The following is a 12500-nucleotide window of genomic DNA, read 5'->3' as shown; positions in this document are numbered from 1 at the left end:
CATTTTTATGAAGAATTTAATTTATATTAACATCATCATCAATATAACTTTATTGGTGTCCTCTATTCGACATCCCAGATAGCAAGAGGCTGGCGGACCACTGTCGGTCCATTGGGGGCATAGCTGGCGGTCCGCTGGCATTTTGCTCATCGGTTCTCTGGCGGAGCTGGCTGGGTTGCAGACAAATTGCCCAATATTTTGCCTAAAATCTTTTTCATTTGTTCAGTTATACTCCATATATCATTTTATTAACTTTTCTTAATATTCATAACAAGTTAAATTTAAAGATGGTCGTACTGTGTCAGTTTGAACACCCTGCGGCGCTGCTAAATACATCGTGGGGGAAACACTGCCCTCACACAATCAAATGAGGTAATGTAAGTGCAGAAGTACGCCATTTGAGACAAAGTGTAGATGGATACAGGCTAATTGGATAACTGCTAAATGGATGTATTATGTTTAAAACAGAGACAATCTCCGGTAGCTATCTCCAGAGCACACTGATAGGCTACCTGGATAGCTGCTAGCTGGATAGCGGCTAACTGGATATAAGTTTGCTGGATAGCGGCTAGTTGCATATAAGCTAGCTGGTTGTAAGCTAGGTAGATATAAGTTAGCTGGATATAAATTAGGTGGATATAAGTTAGCTGTATAGTGGCTAGTTGGATATACTGTAAGTTAGCTGTAGAGTGGCTAGTTGGATATAGACTAGCTGGATAGCGGCTAGCTGAGTGTGAACTCAAACCCCTACAGTAGGTGTTGTTTTGAGAGCTTGTCCCATGATCAGTTGTGGACTATCAATCCACCAAAGTCTTTCTACATCACTGATGTTAACAAGAGAGACATCACAACTCTAGCCATCTCCAGACACTAGCCATCACAACACTAGCCATCTCCAGACACTAGCCATCACAACACTAGCCATCTCCAGACACTAGCCGTCTCAACACTAGCCATCTCCAGACACTAGCCATCACAACACTAGCCATCTCCAGACACTAGCCATCTCCAGACACTAGCCATCACAACACTAGCCATCTCCAGACACTACAGACACTAGCCATCTCTGCCAGCTCACAGGCCTCTGACCTCTTGACCTCTACAGGCACGACCCCTGACCCTACGCAGGCGGTCCCACCTGTGAGGCACATTCAGCCTGTTTCTACGGTGATGTTCCCTGGTGTCCTTACAACGGCTGTGACATCATCTTCCGCTCCAAGGGGGGGGCAGTCAGTTGGGGGAGGGGTCACTTCCCCCCCCACAGAGGAGGAGACCACCACCACCCTCATCACCACGACAACCATCACTACGGTTCACACTCCCGGTTGGTGGACTCTATAGCACTAATGCTAACTGATTGCTAGACTTTAGACTTAGACTTAGAAAAATTTAATGTCCCCGAGTGGCAATTTGTTTTACAGTACAGGCATGTTGACACATAATCCACAACACAAACATTGAACCAGACATCTACAGCACTATTTATCTAACACATAACATACACACATCAATAAATAGAATACAGTAAAAAGAAGTATATTGCACTTCCCTAAAACTACTGCACAGTAGCCTACTTCACATATATTCCTCCTGTCATACCCCTCCCAACAATGATGAATGAGTTTTTTGCTCGGTTGGTTCTGACGTCAGGGTATCTATATCTACGACCAGAAGGGAGCGACTTGAACTCCACTGAAAGTGGATGGGTTGTATCCATGCAAACTTTGTCTGCCTTCTGTGCCAATCTGGTCAGATATTGTTGATACAGGTCTACCTGTTGCTTACCGATGATTTTTCCACAGGTTTTTACAATCTTCCCCAATTTGTTCCTATGTGTGATTTTTGAATGTCCATACAATACAATAGGAGAGAATACTCTCGATAAAGGACTTGTTGAAAAGAGTCAAAATGTTGTTATCAACATTAAAAAAATTAAGTTTCCTAAGAAAATACAGACGTTGTTGGCCCTTTTTAAAAACAGCATTAGCACACTGATCCCAGGATAATGTATGGTCAATGATAAGACCATATAGTGTATATACCATATAGTATAGTTTTCAGTGCTAATGCTAACATGATGCTAACATGTGTGTGTATGTGTGTGTGTGTGTTTAGTTCAGTGTAACTCCAGCCTATCTGTCTAATGATTGTGTGTGTGTGTGTGTGTGTCCAGCCTATCTGTCTAATGTCTCTCTCTCTCTCTCTGTCTCTCTCTCTCTCGGTGTGTTGTGTAGTTCAGTGTATTGCCAGCATATCTGTCTAATGTCTCTCTCTCTCTCTCTCTCTCTCTTTGTGTTGTGTAGTTCAGTGTAATGCCAGCCTATCTGTCTAATGTCTCTCTCTCTCTCTCTCTCTCTGTCTCTCTCTCTCGGTGTGTTGTGTAGTTCAGTGTAATGCCAGCATATCTGTCTAATGTCTCTCTCTCTCTCTCTGTGTTGTATAGTTCAGTGTAATGCCATCCTGACGGGGCTGAAGGGCCTGGTTGAGTCTAATGTCTCTCTCTGTGTGTGTGTGTGTGTGTGTTGTATAGTTCAGTGTAATGCCAGCCTGACGGGGCTGGAGGGCCTGGTTGAGTCTCTGGACCCCCTGGCAGCTCCTCTGTCCCCACTGGAGTGCACCTACAGCATCGCCGTCTACCCTGGATACGGCGTAGAGATACAGGTAAATCTACCCTGGATACGGCGTAGAGATACAGGTAAACATTGCCATCTACCGTAGAGATACAGGTAAACATTGCTGTCTACCCTGGATACGGCGTAGAGATACAGGTAAACATTGCCTTATACCCCAGATACAGCGTAGAGATACAGGTAAACATTGCCATTTACCCTGGAAACGGCGTAGAGTGGTGTGTGTGTGTTGTGTTAATACTTAAAATACTTGTGTGTGTGTGTTTGCGTGTTGTACTACAGTATTTTTGTATTGCTAGGATGCACTTCATGAAACTGGGATCCAACTGATCCTTACCTTTGTGATCAACTTCACCTGATCACCCTTAAGGAAATGTCAGGTTTCTGGCAAGGTCATATTTTCACATGCAAATTAGGTTTGTTGCAAATGGTTGTGGTTAACTTTTGGCAATGTTGCAGCAAATTTGCAGCAATGCCATATGCAAATTAGGTTTGTCACCAGAAATTCAATGGAAGTTTCCCATTATTGGCTAAGTGTTGTGGTAAATCACTGGCAAACACATTTGCCAGAACTAGCGGCCAACACTGGCAAACTTCTGGTAATATTTTCTAGTGAACTCATTTGTTTCCCAGAAATCATCCAGAAGTTTGCTGCAAATCTGCCACAAACATTTCATTTTTGTAAGGGCACCTGATGATGTCTTGAAAATGTGTTGACACTTGTTCATTGGTTCCTTTTCAAAACATTTAACATAGATGCCATTGAAAGACTCTATCAGATTAATTTAACGTAGCTGCCATTGAAAGACTTTTTAGATTAACGTATGCAACGTAGCTGCCATTGAAAGACTATTAGATTCATTTAACGTAGCTGCCATTGAAAGACTCTATTAGATTCATTGTATCTGTTCACAGCTGTCAGCTATTGCCTGTATAATTATGAATCTTTAATTCTTCAACCAGCTAGCAGTCCTTATCCAATCAGCTAACAGCTCTCACTCCTTATCCAACCAGCTAGCAGCTCTCACTCTTTATCCAATAAGCTAGCAGCTCTCACTCCTTATCCAATCAGCTTTCACTCCTTATCCAATCAGCTAGCAGCTCTCACTCCTTATCCAATCAGCTCTCACTCCTTATCCAATCAGCTAGCAGTCCTTATCCAATCAGCTTTCACTCCTTATCCAATCAGCTAGCAGCTAGCAGTCCTTATCCAATCAGCTATCAGTTCTTATCCAATCAGCTCTCACTCCTTATCCAATCAGCTCTCACTCCTTATCCTTGAGATAAAAGACAGAGTAATGATGAAAGCACTGTATCGGTTACACTGTAAAATTTGTGGTGTGTGTGTGTGTGTGAGTTAATATTGTGGTGGGTGTGTGTGTTATGTGTTAATATTGGTGGGGTGTGTGTGTGTGTGTGTGTGTGTGTGTGTGTGTGTGTGTGTGTGTGTGTGTTATGTGTTATGTGTTAATATCGGTGGTGTGTGTGTGTGTGTGTGTGTGAGAGTTAATATTTGAGGTGTGTGTGTGTGTGTGAGGGTTAATATTTGAGGTGTGTGTGTGTGTGTGAGAGAGTTAATATTTGAGGTGTGTGTGTGTGAGAGAGTTAATATTTGAGGTGTGTGTGTGTGTGGGAGAGTTAATATTTGAGGTGTGTGTGTGTGTGTGCAGGTCCAGAAGGTCAATCTGTCGAAGGACGAGTCCCTGACTATTCTGGGTGTTGGGGAGGCGGAGCCAGAACTGCTAGCCAATGAGACCATCATGAAGGAGGGTCAGGTGATCCGGAGCTCCACCAATCAGGTGCAGATTCACTATCGCAGCCTCCGGCAGACCAATCACGGGGTCTTCAGTCTGCACTACCAGGGTACTCCTCAGTAATCTGCTCTCTGATTGGCCGATGCCAGCACTCAGTTGTGTCCCAATACTGTAATCTGCTCTGTGATTGGCTGGTACTCACCACCTCTCCTCCTCCTTTCTCTCTCTCTCCTTTCCTCCCCCTCTGTCCTCCTCCTCTCTCTCACTCCCCCTCTCACACCCCCTCTCCCTACAATCCTCTCTCTCTCCTTCACTCTCCTCCTCTTACTCTCTCTTCTCCATCTCTCTCCATCTCTCCCTCCCTCATCCTCTTCTCTCCTCCTCCTCTCTCACCCTCTCCTTCTCCCTCTCTCTCTCCTCTCTCTCTCCTCCCTCTCTCCTCCTCTCTCACCCTCTCCTTCTCCCTCTCTCTCTCCTCTCTCTCTCCCTCCTCTCTCACCCTCTCCTTCTCCCTCTCTCTCTCCTCTCTCTCTCCCTCTCTCCTCCTCTCTCACCCTCTCCTTCTCCCTCTCTCTCCTCCTCTCTCACCCTCTCCTCCCTCTCTCCTCCTCTCTCACCCTCTCCTTCTCCCTCTCTCTCCTCCTCTCTCACCCTCTCCTTCTCCCTCTCTCTCTCCTCTCTCTCTCCTCCCTCTCTCCTCCTCTCTCACCCTCTCCTCCTCTCTCTCCTCTCCTTCTCCCTCTCCTCTCCTCCCTCTCTCCTCCTCTCTCACCCTCTCCTTCTCCCTCTCCTTCTCCCTCTCTCTCTCTCCTCTCCTTCTCCCTCTCTCTCTCCTCCCTCTCTCTCTCTCCTCCCTCTCTCCCTCTCTCTCTCCTCCCTCTCTCCTCCCTCTCTCTCTCCCTCTCTCCTCCTCTCTCTCTCTCTCCTCCCTCTCTCCTCCCCTCTCTCCTCCTCTCTCTCCTGTCCTTCTCCCTCTCTCTCTCCTCCCTCTCTCCTCCTCTCTCACCCTCTCCTTCTCCCTCTCTCTCTCCTCCTCTCTCACCCTCTCCTTCTCCCTCTCCTTCTCCCTCTCTCTCTCCTTCTCCCTCTCTCTCTCCTCTCCTTCTCCCTCTCTCTCTCCTTCTCCCTCTCTCTCTCCTCCTTCTCTCCTCCTCTCTCTCTCTCTCCTCCCTCTCTCCTCCTCTCTCTCCTCTCTCTCCCTCCATCTGTCTCTTCTCCTTCCTTTCCCCTTCATCTCTCTCTCTCTCCCTTTCTTCTCCTCCTCCCTCTCCCTCCCTGCCTCCTTTTCTCCTCCTCTGCCTCCCTCCATCCCTCTTGTCTTCCCTCTCCCTCTCTTCATCCCTACATCACTCTCTCTCTCCTCCTCTCCTCTCCCTCCCTCCATCCCTCTTCTCCTCTATCCCTCTCTCCTCCTCCTCCTCCTCTCTTCATCCCTCTCTTCTCCTCAGCATTCCTGCTGTCCTGTCCGTTTCCTCTTCCTCTGGAGGGGGGAGGGGTGACGGTGACTGACCTTCACCCTGGGGGTCAGGCCCACTTCCACTGTGACCCAGGCTTCCAGGTCAGAGGTCACGAGGTCACCACCTGCTTGAACACCACACGCCCTCGCTGGAGCTCAGCCCAGCCCCATTGTGTGGGTAAGCGACCAATCACATCCTCCCACTGCTGCTTCCCACACCCACACACAGTCACAGCGCAGTAGCATGGTGTTAGTGCAATATTACGCTAGCATGGTGTTAGCGCACTATTATGCTAAAATAGTGTTAGCGCAGTATTACAGTAGTATGGTGTTAATGCAGTATTACGCTAGCATGGTGTTAGCGCAGTATTATGCTAGCATGGTGTTAGCGCATTATTATGCTAAAATAGTGTTAGCGCAGTATTACAGTAGCATGGTGTTGTAGCGTAGTGGTAGTGCAGTATTACGTTAACATTATGTTGCAATCAGAAATAATCGGGTGTCTGTCCATAGTAATCGGGTGTCCATCCATGGTGTGTATGTTTGTGCGTGTGTGTGTTGCCTCCCAGCTGTGTCCTGTGGTGGCTGGATCAGGAACGCCACAGTGGGGCGTATTCTCTCCCCAACCATCGCCCCTGCCGGTAACCATAGCGGCGGCACCAATCTCAGTTGCCATTGGCTGATGGAGGCCAGGGAGGGCCACAGGCTCCACCTCCATTTCGAGAGAGTGGCTCTGGATGAGGACAACGACAAGTGAGTGACACTTTTATGAATAATACGTAAGCACCTGCCTGCCCTGCACCATGCACACATTGGTACGCACACACACACACACACACACACACATACAGTACCTAAATACTAACAGTCATTTTGAATCACAGACATGGTCGTGGCAGGTAGTTAATTAAACAGTTAATATGATATGGTATAATAGATCAAGTTCACTCAGTGAACGACGCGTTTCGCCTATGCTTCATCAGTGAACCTGAAACGCGTCGTTCACTGAGTGAAGCTGATGAAGCATAGGCGAAATGCGTTGTTCACTAAAAAATAAAATCAGCAAAGAAATCCCACCAGTGTGCGGTGATCCTTCACTCTCCTATCTATCAATTGATGACTGCACCTCACCAGCACCTGGAAGGCTGTGCACGGGAATTTCATCCTCTATGGTATAATAGATGTTGATTGACAGATAGTTTAGTGAATGTTGATAGACAAATAGTTCAATGGATGTGTACAGGTAGATAGTTTAATGGATGTTGATTTATTTGTTTATTTATTAGGACAATGCTCATTAATTAACAGACAAGCTGTAAATAAGTTAGCTGTATTTAGCTTGTGAGTGCTAATTTCCATCCGTTGTCCCTAGCCAGTTCTAAAGACAGAATAAAACGGCAAACAAAAACAAAACAGAAAAAACAGTATGTGACTAGGCAAGCTGTGCAAGCTGATACCTAGACCAAATATACCCATCAGACAAGACAGTACAGTAAAACTGGCTACATTACACACAAGACAAATATCTATTACAACACATTTCAGAAAAAACAGAACAAACATGTAAACAAAAGCAAAATACAGTAAAAACACGTACAAGACCAGAACAGTTTAGATAATGTACATATTAACAGTGTAGATAATGTACATATTAACAGTGTAGATAATGTACATATTAAATATTAATTATATTAACAGTGTAGATAATGTACATATTAACAGTGTAGATAATGTACATATTAACAGTTTAGATAATGTACATATTAAATATTAATTATATTAACAGTGTAGATAATGTACATATTAACTGTGTAGATAATGTACATATTAACAGTTTAGGAATGAAATAACAATGTGAGGCTTAGGGGTGTGATTATGTTTTTTTGATAGATGAATGAATGGTTGGAAGTAGATGGATGGAGGGAAAATGGAATGGAGAGTGGTTTGTACTAATATTACTAGGGAAATTGGAATGGTTCCTAGGGTGTTGCTATGGTGGCTGCTATTGTACTAATATTACTAGGGTAATTGCAGTGGTTCCTAGGGTGTTGCTATGGTGGCTGCTATGCCAAATAAAGCAGTTGCTAATTGCTATGCTGGTTGCAAGGGTAATCATGTTGGTTGCTATGGTGATTCCTAGGTTGACATGGTTTAATAAATGTTGATGGACAGATAGTTTAATGAACGTTGATAGCCAAATAGTTGATTGGATGTGTATAGGTAGATAGTTTAATGAATGTTGATAGACAGATAGTTTAATGGATGAATGAATGGTTTGAAGTGGATGGATGAGAGACAGTTGGATGGAAGGTGCCTTGTATTCTTGTTAAATGGATGGGAGGTGCCTTGTATTCTAGTTAAATGGATGGAAGGTGCCTTGTATTCTTGTTAAATGGAGAGAGACGCAGAGAGAAATGGGGTCTAGCTGAGCAGATGGAGAGAGACTCAGAGAGAAATGGGGTCAAGCTGAGCAGCTGAGCAGGTGGTCATTGGAACAGGTGCAAATCAGTTTAAATTACCCTTTATGATGTCATAATGGCCAATAGAAAGTCTATGGGGGAAAATAAGGTTGTTTTTCGTTAAAATATCTCAAAAACTATAAGGTTTACAAAGATACATTGCTCACCAGTCCTCTAAGAAGACCTACGCAACAAAGTTTAAATGAAGTTTCTACATTAAACCATACTTGTCAACACTTCCATTTTTCCCGGGTTCTCCCGTATTTCAAGGTCATCTCCCAGCACCCTCCCGTTTTGGTATTTCTCCCGGAAAACTCCAGTAATTTGCATGGCCATCAAACTTCATTTTAAAATTATTGATCCATTCATTTTTTCTGTGAGTCTGACATCTCCCAGGTTGTCAGATTGTGTATGAACTACACCCTACACATACACGATCACTTACTTTCAATTTCAAACGTTTTGTCATAGGCTAAAACCTGGCAACCCAAAACCCAAATAAGGAAGCGGGTGCCGACTGCACAGCCTGAGTCTCGCAAGCAAGCATGCTAGTTGAATAGCCTACTCTAGAACTAGCTGAATTTAATTGATTAACACATTACATAAACTGTTATTGAGTGTTGTTGATACACAATTGGCAACTTGTGTCTTCGGAACCGAATCCGACAGCAAGCAGCTTTGGAGTTTTGGAAGTAGGCTGCAAGCAGGCAGCTGGTGGATACATTCTGGCATGCATAGGCTTTTGGTAAGGTAAAATCAACGACCGCTGGACTGGACCCCCCGAAAGGAGGGTAGGGCAGACACAGTTCTCTGTGAATATCTTGAGAACTGTAGGGCCTAGGATGACCAATTTTTTCCGTATGTTTGCCTCCAGGGGTCATGTTAACCCATTCCATGTGCACACATGTGCATAAACAGATACACACGCACACACATACATTTACAGTAATCATACGTATGACACATACTCACACAGTAGACATATGTAAGCATGCATGCACATGCACAAACACACATACGCAGGCAAACACACAAGCACGCACATACACACACACACACACACACCCACACACATAAACATAAATTTGTACACGCACACATGCACATAATTCAAGAATTTTTCCCGTCATCTACTCCCTGAATTTTTGGTCATTGATACCCGGGACACCGAACCACCGGGGTACATGAAATTTGGTGGGTATGTAGCCCCACTAGACTTTTACGGAAAAATTTCATTTCGTCCCGGGGACCACCACCAACCCCCCCCCCCCGTGCTGGGCCCCCTGAACCGCAAAAAAAAAAACAGTTTTTCCTAAATAACTACCTGAACCGTGGCACTGAGGATGAAGAATCTTTTATGGTATGTTGGTCTCAAGGGCCCACATCAACCTGGCTCATAATCACTCATTTGTGATTTGCACCCCCACCCCCCGGTAAAAAATGAAAATGCAATATTATTCTGCTTTAATCGCCCCTATCTTCAGTTAAGATGTTCAGAACTGCACCAAATTTTATGTGTATGATTGACCTGGCATTCTCCGGGGGTATGCCAAGTTTCGTAGAATTTCATCCATGGGGGGGTCTAAAAAAATTAGGTTATGTGTACATTTAGTGACTGTACACTCATTGGCCTGTAAATGGCGGTGCACACATATACACATGCACACACACAGGCACCCACATACTATCGGTATTAGAACGCCGATACATAATTACAAATTCAGTAGGATTAAAAGAAAGCCAAAATAAATATTCATCATCATCATCATGGCTGCATTTTCAGTATTGGCGATAAGTAGTCGTTTGTCCACTAGATGGCGCATCGTTGCAGTGAGACGTAATTTTGTTGGAAGTTAAAAGTGGGTTGGAAAAAACAATGGACGCTTCCTACAAGGACTGTAATTTACCGCAGCGGACATCTAATAAGGATAGGACGATGTTCACATGAAGTGTAATTCCCATTTCTTCTTGAAGCCGAAATAAATCTGAGGATGTTTATCGGACATGCTTGGTTTTTACTGCAGGTACGTTAATCTTGTAATATCAATAAGGACCTAGGTAATGTTACCGTTAGCGTTGGTTGAGTGATGGAGGCATTTGATTTATTGCATTTGTAGAAAACTATAAATGCGGTTATACCAAGCAAATTGATAGCAGCACTGTTTGTATCTTTCGACTGTCATTTATTGCACGTGCTACAAAATCATTCTGTGCAATGGAAGATTTACCAACGTTACACCGGTCTGATACAGTTTTGCCTATACATGCGTGAGACTGAGATGCCTGTTTATTTTGTTTTAAGTGCGTGCATGGTGTGAGAGGGGAATCGATGTGCTTTGATTACAGCTTGGTAGTTGTAGTCTGTGAAATTAAAAAGCACGTGTGTGTGAAGTATCCAAACAATGACACCTTCATTTCATTATGGCTGCTTTAGCAACACACCTTAAGCTACTGTGTAGTGGGTCCCATTTAGAAGTGGCTACTTCATTCGCGCTTTCCTTGACTCATGGAGCTGCGTGAATGTTATTACACCTTTTCGCCACGATATGACAGTTTAAGTCCGCTTGATACTGTAAGGCGTAAGCCATTGGTTTCCAAAGGAGATTTTATTTGTGTCGCCAGCATAGCCTATTGACAATTTATGTTGTAAATAGGCCTACCTTATAATCCTACCTGTAGCTTAGGGAAGCTAACAGCTTTCTATTAGGATCTAGTTTGTTAGTTACCGTTTTGTCATAACTCCCTGATGCATTTTTGCATTTAGAATAGCCAGAGCGTGTATATCTCAATCGGAAAATTAAACAATATCGGGTGCCTATGGACTAGGCTGGGTGAACCCAGCCTGATCTGCCCGCTATTTATTTTTTGATTTCTTAAAAGATTGAGCTTGGTCTGATGAAAGCCAGACTAGCTATGGACCTCAGTTAAACAATGCAAGGGAACATGAATCAGCCTATATTTGCACTAACAATAACGGACAAAAGCTCTTCAACTTTGGCCCGTTAAAATGTGTATGAACAGTCTAGCGACGCATTTCATCAAGGCCCATTTGGACATGTCAGTTATTTGCACCACTGGTTAGATGTAAAACAGCATTTCGTTTCAGACTAGGCTACTGTTACTTAATTTGTGCATTAACAATAACGTTTCAGACTACTGTTACTTAATTTGTGCATTGACAATAAAGTATTACATGAACTAAAGATGACTAAAATCTTATGTAGAAGAAGAAACATTCACAAAAAATCCATCCATCCAAAAATGACCTTTGTTTTTGATAGCTGTTGAAAACGGCATGGAACTGACAGAGATGTTTTTGTTTAAAAATACATAAAAAATAAATAAATAAATAAATAAATAAATAACATTATGCTGATACCTTTTGCTTTTCCCAAATACAATGTAGCCTACAGGTGTAAGTGACCTTTCATCAATCCAGTTGCAATGGATGAACTGTGATGAACTGCCCTACTTGTGATTGTTTAGAGATTTTAAAGGTTTTATAACAATGCTACATCTTCTTTGGCTATTCTACAATCTATTCACCTTTTCAGCACCAGTAGGCTACTTTCTGTGCAGCCGCACACACACACTCAGGCATGCCAAACAAGCATACACAAAAGTTTCAAGAGTGGGGGATGGAGTAAAATATGGAGACAAATTGAAGTGTGATTTATTTTCGCGGAACAGATGTACAGGACTGAGCGGCGGTCATATTTTGTACCGCTATGCGGTACATCTAGTTATTAACCCTATCTCTGCTCTCTGTAGGCTGTAGGCTGTAATTATTAACCCTATCTCTGCTGTAATTATTAACCCTATCTCTGCTCTCTGTAGGCTGTAGGCTGTAATTATTAACCCTATCTCTGCTCTCTGTAGGCTGTAGGCTGTAATTATTAACCCTATCTCTGCTCTCTGTAGGCTGTAGGCTGTAATTATTAACCCTACAGTATCTCTGCTCTCTGTAGGCTGTAGGCCAGGGGTGGGCAAACTGCGGCCCGCGGGCCGGATCCGGCCCGCCAAGCACTTTCATCCGGCCCGCTGAGCATTTCATTTGGTTATCAGGCTGCTCGCTATTTTTTTCCTGCGATAGAGACGACGTTGGTTAGCTTTACTGCAAACTGCTTTTCACTCTCCTTAGAGAACGTTTACAATGTCAATGTCAAAACATCATGTTAAATAGAGATAACATCATGTTAAA

The 12500-nt window shown here is 43.7% G+C and overlaps 1 protein-coding gene across 3 annotated transcripts in view; it reads left to right on the top strand.

The window, feature by feature from the left end:
* sez6l2 (seizure related 6 homolog (mouse)-like 2) overlaps window positions 1-12500 on the top strand; it is a 42440-nt gene that overhangs the window by 3894 nt on the left and 26046 nt on the right. For all 3 annotated transcript variants that reach the window (XM_042082240.1, XM_042082238.1, XM_042082239.1), the window contains exons 4-8: window positions 1106-1324; window positions 2531-2661; window positions 4301-4493; window positions 5833-6018; window positions 6410-6593. In XM_042082240.1, coding sequence (XP_041938174.1) covers window positions 1106-1324; window positions 2531-2661; window positions 4301-4493; window positions 5833-6018; window positions 6410-6593 — 913 coding nt within the window. The remainder of the gene's footprint in view (window positions 1-1105; window positions 1325-2530; window positions 2662-4300; window positions 4494-5832; window positions 6019-6409; window positions 6594-12500) is intronic.

This window comes from Alosa sapidissima, chromosome 24 (genome assembly GCF_018492685.1).
Source record: "Alosa sapidissima isolate fAloSap1 chromosome 24, fAloSap1.pri, whole genome shotgun sequence".
In the NCBI taxonomy this organism is placed as follows: Eukaryota; Metazoa; Chordata; class Actinopteri; order Clupeiformes; family Clupeidae; genus Alosa; species Alosa sapidissima.
Note: the sequence above shows the minus strand (reverse complement) of the source record. Positions and strands in the feature narration are given on the sequence as shown.